Raw genomic sequence first — 12,348 nt, 5'->3', positions numbered from 1 at the left:
AAAAAATAAAAGAAGGGAAAAATCTCATCACGGGAGCTGCAGTTGACACAGTGAGTCACACAGCAAACCCCTTCATACATTTTCACATGCAGGACTTTATTGCAAAGACTCATTGGTCTGGCCTGGTCTCTCTCGCATCATCGATGCTCCGCCCTCTCTGGACATCCTGTTGCTGCCCTGTATCATGGAGAGGACATCTCCCCTCCCCCCCACCTCCTCTTACTCTCATATTCCAGCAGATCACATTGGGGTGAGCCAACATGTAACTGGTTCTGGGCTTGGATAGTTGCAGGGTTGGTCAGCCCCCGAGCTCTTTGCCTTTAGGATGGGCTCTCCAGCACTGCCCTGGCTACTTCAACTCTTACAGCTTTAACCAAGGGGCAGGGCCCTTTCTCCAGCTTTCAACTCCTCAGTCATACCTTCGGGACCAGCTCTACTGTGTTGCACAGGTGAGGTATAGGGACCACTCTCCCGAGTGCTGCCGCTGAAGAGGAGCAGGGAGAGCTCTCCTGCTCTTGTGACCTAGGCCAGCTCTTCCATCAAAAGCAGTTGTTTTCAAGTTAAACAAACTGGTGCATCCAAGCTTATGAGTAGTGGGGACAAAAAAATTAGTTCAAACCCAGCCTCCCCTAAACAGCAAATTAAAGTCAGCCTACATAACACCAGACCCTAGCCCCAAAAATGAACAAAATTAGTTTTCATTTCTATTACTTTAAAAACTTCAGGGAATATATATTTAGTGTCACCACTATTCACCTCGCTTTTGGATAAAAGGTAGCATTCCATATACTCTTCTTTCTACTGGATGTAGGTGGGTTTTTTTTTTTTTTTGTGTGTGTGTGTTTTGCTTTTGCCTTAACAATAGGCACTCCGCAGTTGTAAATGGAAAGCTTATCTACACAATGGCTGCAATATTTCAGTGTTTTGCAGTACCCTAAGCTTTCTCCTAACCCTCTACTGAGGAATCTGGGAGATGATTTCTAAGGATTTGAAATTACAAATTGTGTCGTGATCAATACTCATGCATACCACTGCAACTTTTTACCACTATACTTTTTGGGATTTTTGCAAGTGGGACGGCTGGATCAAAGAGTGAACGAGCCTATGTAATCCTCCCAAATACAGTCTTCTTTATTTCTGCAGTACAGACGAGGGAAGAAACCGATATACGTGGGCTGGGAGCTGAACTTGGAGGTAATGGTCTCTAGGTCAAGAAGAGAGGCATTCCAGGGGGCGGGGCAGAGGTTCGGTAAACTCACGTCCCGGTTCTTCCAGCCCCTTCCCCTACAAGTTCTTTCTTCTCTGAACGCCAGTCCCAGGACCTCTCACACGTCCTATTCCCTTCCCTCCCCGTCCCCATTAGTTTTATAACTTTCTCGATGGAGCTCTCAATCCGGGTTCGTTAAACCAGGACCGGCGAGAGAGCTCTGCGCATGAGCAGATCCTGACTTCCGCGAAGGGTTCGGCAGCCCCCCCCCGTTGGTGTGACATCATCACAGCGCGCCGCTCCCAGGTGTCTTCAAGGTCGCTTTGCGGAGCGGGTGAGTGAGTGACCGGCCCCGGGTTCGGGCCGCGCTGCGTCCCTTTGAGCGAGTTCGCCGGCAACATGACGGGGTACACGGCGGATGAGAAGCTGCGGCTGCAGCAGCTGCGGGAGCTGAGGAGACGATGGCTGAAGGACCAGGAACTGAGCCCCCGGGAGCCCGTGTTGCCACCGCGCAAGATGTGGCCCCTGGAGGGATTCTGGAATAACTTTCTGCGGGACGGGGCCGTGTGGAAGAAAGTGGTGAGTTCCCACGCCCGGCTGCAGCCCGGCCACCCCGGCCCGCTCCTCTCAGTCCCATCAAGGCTCCACCCTGTCCATACCCCGGAGGATCCCCAGGGACAGTCAGTCCGGGCCTCAGGTTTAGCGAAGACTGTCGCCTCCCCGGAGTCCCGCGCAGGGCTCTGAGTCCAGGAGGTGTTGGCCTCGGGAGGATGATGACCCTTGGTGGGCTGTCAGGTGTACCGAGAAGTCTGCCCTTGGGTTTTAAGCACACGCTTTTCTTTCTGCTGTAGACACCTTTCCGCAGAGTAACGGGCCAGACTTCACTAGCGTTCACGGGCTGTGGTTTTAGACGCGATTTGTAAGGTTGTGGTTGACTCTGCACTCAGCTGCCAGAGGGCTTGCTGGTGTGATACAGCCTCAGGGATCGCCGCGGAACACAGGGTTCGGTTCGGTATGCTTTGTCCGACGCCAAAGCCCCCTTTCTGTGCCTCACTGTGTACTGTGAGCACGGTTTGCTTTTCAGCTGCATTCCTCTACCTTGCCAGGCAGAAAAATCATCCATTCTAGGACTGGTTTTTATTTTAAGGGTTCCAGATATTGTCTTTGATTCTGTTAATCGAGTCACATCTGGGATGAGTAGTGAGTACTGTGTGGGGTTTGCTTTCAGTTACTTCCAGTAATAATAAGTAATAGTGGGCTCGTGCTGTCTTCGAACCTAGTACTCTGCTGGAGGTTTTGTATGCATTACTTCATTTTTTTATTCCTAAATGGTAAAACAGTTACTAATTCTCATTTTAAATGTGAGGAAAGAGAAACATTAAAAAAGAAGGATTTTTCTTCTGGTCACTTGAAGGAATTCATGTTGAAATCCACATGTAATCTACTTTTTTACTATGCTACCAAGTATAGTGCAATGGAAATTAGCGTAAAAGGGTATCACATACTTAAGGTGGTAAAATTTCACACTAATTCAAGCAGTCTCTTCCTTGTGTATCTGCCATTACCTGTTGACGTTAGCAGACACTGGTGGCAAGTTGAAAACTTAGCTAGTGATTTAATTGTTGGATTTTGTCTTGCTTTACTTGGAATGATTTTTTTCTTCTATAATAATTTGCTATAATACATAGATTCTAAGTTGTCTTTCTCCTGAAACGGTGTGTTTTAGTCAAATGGGGACGCCGTAGGAAAGTCCCTTTTTGTCCTTTGACTTTCCGTTTTAAAAAGGCGTGTCAGAAGAGATCTCAGTGAGTTTAGAACACCCGTATTTTAGTGAAGTTTGCATTTTTCTTGAACTTGAATGCTTTATATCTTGCAGAATGCTATTTATTCTAAACCTTGTCTAGCAGTCTTGCAGCATGCTGCTCATCCTATGGCTTGTTTGCTCTGGAGTCTGTGGATATCCTGTAGGAAGTCCCAGAGTCAGTGACAATACTGGAGTAGGTAGGTTAGCCCCAGTCTGTCAGGAAGTAGATTTCATTTAGAAGTTTGTAAAGTAAGTACCACACTGTTTCTTTGTTGGTGGTGGGATTCTTTTTCTTTTTTTCTTTTTTTGGTTTTGTTTTGATTTTTGTTGCACACACAATGGAAAATGAGGTATCCCATGCTAGGCATAGTAAGTAACATTTGTTGATAAGCAGAGCAATTCCAGAGGCTGAGTAAGGAGGATTGCTGCATGTTCAAGGACAGGTCTGCCTTGGCTAAAGAGAGGACCCTGTTTCAAAATAATAGTGAAAAATAAAAATGAGGGGTGGGTGAGGTTGGAGAGGTGACTTGGTCCTTAAGACCACTTGGCTCTTGTAGAGGACCCAGTTTGGTTTCCAGCACCCACATGGTGGCTCAAAGCCTGTCTGTAACTCTAGTTCTAGGGGAGCCAATGCTTTCTTCTGGCTGACCTCTGAGGGCACCAGGCACACTCATGGTACACATACATACATTTATTCAGACAAAACACTAATTCACATAAAATAAATAAATCTAAAAAATAAAAATTTAAAAAGAGTATATTTGTTTATTCTGTGTGTTGTGCTTTTCCCCAGCTCTTTAAGACATACCGGTCCAGTATCTTCACTGTCTCTCATATACTTGTACCTCTATGGTTAATTCACTACTACGTCAAATACCACATTGCGGTAAGTGTGTGTTAAATGTGTGCTTCACTTTTAATATTGTAGAATAATTTCCCGTGGCTGTGCTGTACTCAGGAAATAACATGCCGTTTTAAGTTGATTTTGAAGTTCTTTGAATTCTTTTGGGTAAAAAGTTTAATGGAACTTCAGGACTCTTCTATACAACTAGTTTCAACACTTGCAATTCAAAAGATTACTCTTATATGCAACTAGCTTATGATTTGCAATGCATTTCCTTGTGGTAGTGTTTAAATGTCAGAGGGTCTAAGCCTGGAGTCCTGAGCGGGAGGTGGGAAGATGACTTCTACCGCCTTTTTAGCACAGGTCAGGTATATCATACCATTCAAGGCGGGTTTGTCATTGTTTCATGTTCCTTTCTGGGTTTTCATAAGTGTCTTTCTTTAGAATCGAGGTGACCAGAATTATTAACTTTTTCATGGAAAGATCTTGCGTGCGTTGTCCAGAGCCACTTGCCACAAATTAAAGAGAAGGGATAGCACAGTGTGGTTGGTACGTGGTGCTGGACCAACAGTGCTGATGGCCCCGTGCCGACTGTTGGCGCTCAGATAGTGTAAAGAGGGCAATGCTTGTGTTCAGGGAGAGTTGGGAGCTGAGCTTATCTATTTGGGGAACCTTAGCGACAGCAGCCTGGTGTAGGATATCGGAGTGAGGGAAGAGGGAGTAAGGAACCTGAGGTGGACTGAGATGCCAGGACCCACATGAGGTGAAGAGGCTAAACATCGAAGGGTGTGGTGGTGGTGGCAGATTTGTTACATGTGAGGAACTTGGTCAAGTAAGTACACTGGTGGAAAGGGGGTGTTTCCATGAAAACGGAGAACACCTTGGGGAATGGAATTAGAATTGGAAGTATTAGGGTGAATTCGTAGTTATTACAACGTATTCATAGGTAGATAGATAAATAACCGTGAATTGAATGTGGACGTGTGCTTGTCTGCGTGTTCACTCCGCCTGCCCTTTAAGGAAGCCTGGCAACAGTGCTGTCCCGAAGTTACACTCTAACAGGCAGTCTCAGTGTTGTTGGCCGTGAGACAACTCACACTGTGCTGCTTGACAAAAGCAGCAAGAAGAAAGCAGCCTCCGCTTTGTGATGTTCCTGCCCACAGTTCATCATCTGAACACGGTCACAAGGAGTCGTGAACAAGCCGAACTGGAGGGAATGGCCAGCAGAGCAAGATTATTGGCTTGTTACCTTCAAACGTGTTCAGATCATGAAGGTAAAAGAATGTCAGAAGACAGCCTGAAGACTTGGGTTCTCCACTTCAACCATGTGGGCTCCAGGGATCGAACACAGATTGTTTGGCAGCAAGACTTTGCACTATGAGCCATCTCCCTGCTCCACGTTAGGTCTTTGGCGCAACAAGAATGGAGTACCCAGTATGCCCTCTTCATTGTTATAGAAAGAATATATAAAAGTAGGTATTTGACATCCAGGAATATGTATTATGCTAGAAGATGGGTAGCATTCAAAGAAGAGTGTGGAGGGAACAGTTAGCCAATTAGAAGGAAGATAGAAAGCCAGTGATGAGCATGGCCATAAGGCCTCCACACTGAGGAGATGACTTTTTACCGATCCAATAAGCTGGGACCAATCTAGGGAACGTTTCAAAATCTAGGGAGAAAACGTTAGGTGTAACAAGTAGTGGAAACTCTCCATTCTGTGTCTGTTGAAACTGTCTCATATACTGCACGCTAGTCTTGAACCCGGAACCTCATGTCACCTGATGACATCCATGAGCTTCCACACCACTGTGGGACAATGACATGATGACTGTGAGGGAAATGTAATAAAACATTGAACACAGACCGAAGGAAGCAAAGATCTACACCAGGTAGAATAGCTGGAGGCTGGAGGCTGTTGAAGTTTGGTACACATTAGAAGTTGGAAAAAAGCGAACTGATAGCCGGGCAGTGGTGGCGCACACCTTTAATTCCAGCACTCAGGAGGCAGAGGCAGGTGGATCTCTGTGAGTTTGAGCGCACCCTGGTCTACAGAGCTAGTTCCAGGACAGGCTTCAAAGCTACAGAGAAACCCTGTCTCGAAAAACAACAAACAAACAAAAAGCAAAGCAAACTGATTTTGAAATGACATGTTTTCATGTCCTTAATAGTTCCTGGAGGGTCCCTGTTGTCATGGGCTGTCTGATGTGTCAGCAGTAAGGTTAGTAGGGGCTAGTCAGGATTTGAAAACCCTTCTGCAACAATAAAATGAACTAACAGTTTCTATCTCTAAGGGTCAGAGAATGGTTTCCATTTCTGTGCTGATGGGCTTGAAAACCGTGTTCACGTGCAACTCCACGGGCCTTTCCGTGCCACTGTTCATCTTATGTATCTCATCGCTGGAGAAGAACCCTGTCTTCTGGCAGGGAAGGTGTGAAACAGCCGCGAGTGGCCGTTGTGTTCTGGGCAGAGTATTGCCTGGGAAGTTAGTTTGTTAGTTACATTTTAAAGTGTACTTTTGTCTTAATTAAACTGCCATACCTCCGATAAAAGGTGTCCTGACAGCCTTGGAACTAACTGAAGTTGAACTCTTAGGACAATCCACTCACAGATGTAATCACATTCCTTAAGCACTTTAGACGCATTTATAAACTTTATTTGTTCAATCTTAATTTTAGGCATTTATATGGTATATTGGTGCCCCTAAGAAGCAATGCTTTTCAGCTTCAAATCAGAAGTTTGTCCATTATACATTTTCATTATAATCCTGAGTCTCATCTGTTAGACTTAGAGGTAGTCAGATTATCTTATAAACACTCTGACAGTAGAACATGGGTCAGCTCAACTTTTTCTTCTTTTTAGTTGCCTATTTTCTACTAATTCTTTGACAGTTTCATACTACAAAGTGTTTTATATTCACCTCTTTCCCAACTCTTCCCACACCCACTTCCCTTCTCTACTCACCTTTACTTACATTTTAAAGATTTATTTTCCATGTGTGTGTGCTTGTGCGTGCATGTGTGTGCGTGTCTGTGTGTATCTCTGCGTGGTGTGTACACGTGAGTATGGGTGAGTGGAAGCCAGAGGAGTTAGATCTTCCTGAAACTGGAGTTATAGGCAACTGTGAGCCAAGCATTGTGGGTGCTGGGAACTGAACTCTGGTCCTCTGCAACAGCCGTATGCAGTCTTCACATCTAAGCCTATCTCCAGCCCTATCCCAACTTTTAAAAGTTGGCATTTACCCATGTAGACTGAGTGTGGTTTCCTTTATCATCTTTATGGTCGTGTTGTCTTAGGATTGAAAAGACATTTGTCTTCTAGGAGAAGCATATTTCATAAGCTACAATATTAGGTTGACAAAAAGAGACATTAATATGGTTTCTTTTTTTAGGAATTCATGCTTTCTTAGCCACTAGTGAACATATTTCACCATTATTGTTTGGTGGGGTCTGGGACCACTTATCTTTTATTCTTTCTCCTGGTTTGTACAGGTAAATCCTGCAGCTTCGTTGTAATAACACTTATTTCAGAACTGATTTCTACATCTCTCTGAAGACATTTAATATCTTCTTTGTTGAAATAGGAGCGGCGGCGGGGCTGCGTCCCCAACACCCCGGCCGCTTGGCTAGCTCATGCCCGAAATAACAACACACAAACTGTATTCATTTAAGAACTGCTTGGCCTATGAACTCTAGCCCTTACAGGCTAATTCTCGCACATGGACTAGCCCATTTCTAATGATGTGTGTAAGCACCCCAAGGTGCGCTTACCGGGAAGATTCTAGCCTAAGTCCATCGTGGGTTGGAGCTGCCTGGGAGAGCAGAGCATGGCTTCTCTGCTCCAGAGAGCAGAGCTATCCGGTCCCTCTGGAAGCAGAGCAGAGTCTGACCTCACTTCCTCTTCCGCCCAGCATCCTATTCTGTTTATTCCACCCACCTATGTTCTAAGCTATGAGGCCAAGCAGTTGGTTTATTATAATTAACCAATGACCTTCCTCCATCAATTCTTGACTTTGGCCACAGTTCTTTTTAGAATAAAAATTTTAAGTATGTATTGTTAATGTGTGGGTGAGGGTACAGCTGTCCTATATGTTTGTGGAGATAAAGAACAACTTTGTGGAGTTGGTTTTCTTTTATCTTCATGTGGGTTCTAGAGATGGAACTCGGGTTGCCAGGCCTGTGCTATTTACCTGGAGTCACCTCTCTGACCCTGGCCACAGTTCATATAATAAAGACATTTTATTTTCTTCGTATCATAGTCTGAGTTTCTCTCACAGTCTTTGTCCACTTGTCTTATATCAAGCCAATAATCTTTTAAATATTTTGGTATGGTGTCTTGTGCAGACAGACATACACGCTTTATGAACTTACTTGTTCTGCATTTTTATATTAAGCACCTCTTATATGCAAAGCCCTGTAAATAGGGGTTATAGCCGTATACACAGCAGATTGTATCCCTGCTCATGAAATGCTTATTCTAGTCTTGGATACTGGCAGTAAGCACACGATTAAGAGGCATGTATGGTTATAAGAGGTGATCAGTTCTCTAGAAGAGGAATAAAGACAGGAAGCTGCTGTTTTAATTGGGCTTTTCTCTGGAAGTGACACTAAAAGGGACCTCACTGGAAGGAGGTGGGAACAAGCAGATAGCCAGGAGTGCATTTCAGGTAAAGGACTCAATGAGCACGGAAGCCCTGGGACACAGCAGGCTTTATCCATGTGCCCAATAGCTTGGGAGCCATTGTGACTAAGGTGCACTCAGGGGGGGGGGGTGGTAGTTAGCCAGGGGTGAGATCTTGGAGGGTTTAGAGATCACAGCAAGTACTCCATCTTCTTCTCTAAGGATTATGAAACTTTGAGCTAAGATGCGATCCATGTTGAAAGGATCATGCTGGCTGTGTTGTTGGGGCGTTAGTAGAAGACAGGTGGCCAGTAGGTACCGTTGGAGCAGTCCTGGCAAAAACATCAAGAAGCATGGGCAAGGGAGGTCCTGTTAGCTGGGGAGAATCATTTGGATGCAAGGTATATTCTCAAGGTGGTTCCAGCAGGATCTGCTGGGGAGTTAAAGCTTCTTCTGGCTTTTAGCACTGTGGGAATACAGGTGCCATTAGCCAAGACAGGGAACACGAGGAACAGCAATTGTGGAGGGAGGGAAAATTCAATTGTGGGTGTGACGAACTTTGAGATGCCTAGTGACATAAGCAGAGATGTTGAATTATTATTAACAGTAATGTGGGCCAGAATTCTAGGGAAATTTGGGGCTTAAGTAAAAATTTAGTTTAAGATCTAACATATTTTTCAGAAGAAATTCTAACACTCTAATTTACATAGAATTGTTTTTATTGCAGGCAAAACCATATGGCATCGTTTACACGAAGCCCAAGATATTCCCAGTAAGTCTCAAAACTCCAGTTTTTCACTTGTACATTATCCCCTCCCATTCTACACATGATTGCCAGGTTCATCGGGATAAAATGACCCTTTCTTACTGTCAGCTTAAGTGTGTTTGTGCATTATTGGAGGAGGAAAAAGGATAGTATGAAGTAGCAACTGAATTTGAAAATGAGGAGTAGACACTATTTCTTTTTTTTAATTGATATTTATTGAGCTCTACATTTTTCTCTGCTCCCCTCCCTGTCTCTCCCCTCCCCCTTCAATCCTCTCCCAAGGTCCCCATGCTCCCAATTTACTCAGGAGATCTTGTCTTTTTCTACTTTCCATGTAGATTAGATCTATGTAAGTCTCTCTTAGTGTTCTCATTGTTGTCTAAGTTCTCTGAGATTGTGGTTTGTAGGCTGACTTTCTTTGCTTTATGTTTAAAAGCCACCTATGAGTGAGTACATGTGATAATTGTCTTTCTGTGTCTGGGTTACCTCACTCAAAATAATGTTTTCTAGCTCCATCCAGTTTTCTGCAAAATTCAAGCTGTCGTTATTTTTTTTCTGCTGTGTAGTACTCCATTGTGTAAATGTACCACATTTTCCTTATCCATTCTTCGGTCAAGGGGCACTTAGGTTGTTTCCAGTTTCTGGCTATGACAAACAAAGCTGCTGTGAACATAGTTGAGCACATGTCCTTGTGGCACGATTGAGCATCCTTTGGCTATATATCCAAAAGTGGTATTACTGGGTCTTGAGGAAGGTTGTTTCCTAATTTTCTGAGAAATCGCCACACTGAAATCCAGAGGGGCTGTACCAGCTTGCATTCCCACCAGCAATGCAGAAGTGTTCTCTTTTCCCCACAACTTCTCCAGCATAAGTTGTCATCAGTGTTTTTGATCTTGGCCATTCTTACAGGTGTAAGATGGAATCTCAGAGTTGTTTTGATTTGCATTTCTCTGATGACTAAGGTGTCCAACATTTTCTTAAGGGGAAACTATTTCTTAACCTTGTTTTATGACCTTGACTGCTCTAGAGCAGAAGGAACCCCCCCCCTCCATCCCCAGCTTTTCAAGGGTAAAGGACTCCAGCAGAAGCCTGAAGCGGTACCTTTTGTTAATTCAAATTTAAATTAAATTGGGTGTGTTGGTGCACACCTTTAACCCCAGAACTCTTCTGCTGTGGCAGGAGGATATCTGAGTTGGAAGCCAGCTTGGTCTACATAGTGTGTTTCAGGACAGCCAGGGCTATATAATGAGTTCCTATCTCAAAAACAAAGATTTAGTATTTTGACATAAAGTACTAAATCTTGTAATGATAAGTAGTATTTTCTTGATTGTGGCAATGGTTTCATAGGTATATCCACACTTAAGTTATATTATACAGTTTAAACATGCACTTTATTCTGTCTATGGTGCTTTAATTTTTAGGTCCTCATAGAAACAATATACATATATATTATATATTATCAGTTGGTTGTTGGAGAGCTGTTGTTTACTATGCTAAAATATAGTGTCAGTCTCTGCTTACACGTAATGAGTGAACCGCCATAACTGTAAATCCAGAGACTTCCATTAAATAGCTTATGTGACAGTGGTCTGTTATCAATGCAGCATGAGACTGTTAGAGAGAGCCATCAAAATTGGCTCACTGTCCCTATCAGAACTCTACTTCAAGAAACTTCTGTTATTTACGGACATGTAAGGGATGTGTGTCAGACCCCAGGTATACTCAAAATAGGACGTTCACTTATTGGTTTTGTCAGTTGACTAATTAGTATTTATTCTTGCTTGCCTGGTTATTTATCTAATTGTGTGTTTATTTTGCCATTCATGTACAAAGGCCCTATTCTAAAGACCTTATCAGGGGGTTTGTTGAGTTTCTTTCCTGTTTCCATGTTGTTGACCACTTCCAGAATCTTCCCTTTTGAGAAACTACAGAATGGCCATCTAATTTAGACTAGAACAAGCTATGATAGTGATAGCTATGTTCTGGCTTAACAGAACTTGCTTTCTCTCTCCTGAGGTGATAGACTAGTGTCGGTTAGGCTGTCCCCTCCAGTCTCTTTTGTCTCAGTCCTTATTAAGATGAATGCCAGAGTACAATAGCTTTTCCATACAGTGTCTGAGCATGGAGCAGAGGACAGTGAGCACCTATCCAGGCTTAATCTCTTTCTGAAAACTGGAGGAGGAGGCTGAGAGTGGATGGAAGGAATAAGATACTAAATCTTATAATGCTGTGTGTTATTATCTGGATCTCACATATCCATACTTCAAAATTGTATTATACAGTTTAAATATGTACTTTATTATGTCTATAACTTTTTATTTTTTAAGTTCTAATGCAATAATTTGATTAATTTTGTGGCTTTATATATATCAGTATAGGTGAAAATATAGCATCCAAATTAAAATATTTTTAATTATTTATTTTTATTTTATGTACATTGGTGTTTTTCCTGCATGTATGTCTGTATGAAGGTACCAGGTCCCCTGGATCAGGAGTCACAGGCATGTGAGCTGCTATGTAGGTGCTGGGAATTGAACCTGGGTCCTCTGGAAGAGCAGCAGTGCTCTTAACCACTGGCTGGAGCCATCTCTTGAGCTCCCAAATTGAAATGTTTTAAGTAAAATGGAAAATAAATTTTTGTTTGTTTGTTTGGTTTTTTGAGATAGGGTCCCTATAGATAGTCTTGTCTATTCTGGAACTTGCTGTATAGACCAGCCTGGCTTCATACAGAGATCTACCTACCTCTGCCTCTAGAGTGCTGGGATTAAAGGTGTGTACCACCATGCCTGGCTTAATTTTGAGTTAATGAAGGGTAAAATATGTTTATAGTCATTTGTTGTATTAAACAAATGTTGAAATATTTCACAACAAAATGTATGTTTAATGAAAAAATTTATATTAAGCATTTACTTGTTTTTCCTAGGGTGATACAATTCTGGAGACTGGAGAAGTAATTCCACCAATGAAAGATTTTCCTGATCAACATCATTAAAGAGCACATAAAACCTTAAAAGACTTGTGTAATAGCAAAAGTCTCTTCATATAGTGCTGTATTTACTGAATCTGTTTCCTGGAAAAGTAACTAATAAAGCTTATTCTCAGAGTGTTGT

The 12,348-nt window shown here is 43.0% G+C and overlaps 1 protein-coding gene across 2 annotated transcripts; it reads left to right on the top strand.

Annotated features, from left to right (window-relative positions):
- Positions 1-1,482: 1,482 nt before the first annotated feature.
- On the top strand, positions 1,483-12,341 carry Ndufb6 (NADH:ubiquinone oxidoreductase subunit B6). Of its 2 annotated transcripts, XM_050145454.1 has the most exons (4): positions 1,489-1,786; positions 3,805-3,897; positions 9,200-9,244; positions 12,162-12,341. In XM_050145454.1, the coding sequence occupies exons 1-4, from the start codon at positions 1,607-1,609 to the stop codon at positions 12,228-12,230; spliced, it is 387 nt and encodes a 128-aa protein (XP_050001411.1). In that variant the 5' UTR covers positions 1,489-1,606; the 3' UTR covers positions 12,231-12,341. The 2 variants fall into 2 exon arrangements, with proteins under 2 accessions (XP_050001412.1, XP_050001411.1); XM_050145455.1 differs by lacking the exon at positions 3,805-3,897 and having other exon boundaries at positions 1,483-1,786.
- Positions 12,342-12,348: the final 7 nt, after the last annotated feature.

The sequence above is a fragment of the Alexandromys fortis genome, unplaced genomic scaffold (genome assembly GCF_014885135.2).
Source record: "Alexandromys fortis isolate MF-2015 unplaced genomic scaffold, M_Fortis_MF-2015_v1.1 scaffold_2_26212498_36691700, whole genome shotgun sequence".
NCBI classification, from domain to species: Eukaryota; Metazoa; Chordata; class Mammalia; order Rodentia; family Cricetidae; genus Alexandromys; species Alexandromys fortis.
Note: the sequence above shows the minus strand (reverse complement) of the source record. Positions and strands in the feature narration are given on the sequence as shown.

What these genes read in the sequence shown, in the direction of transcription:
- Ndufb6 (XM_050145454.1), top strand. Translation starts at nt 1,607, where the DNA reads ATGACGGGGTACACGGCGGATGAGAAGCTGCGGCTGCAGCAGCTGCGG. An exon ending in GGGCCGTGTGGAAGAAAGTG is followed by an intron (nt 1,787 to 3,804) that starts GTGAGTTCCCAC and finishes GCTTTTCCCCAG; the next exon opens with CTCTTTAAGACATACCGGTC. An exon ending in ACGTCAAATACCACATTGCG is followed by an intron (nt 3,898 to 9,199) that starts GTAAGTGTGTGT and finishes TTTTTATTGCAG; the next exon opens with GCAAAACCATATGGCATCGT.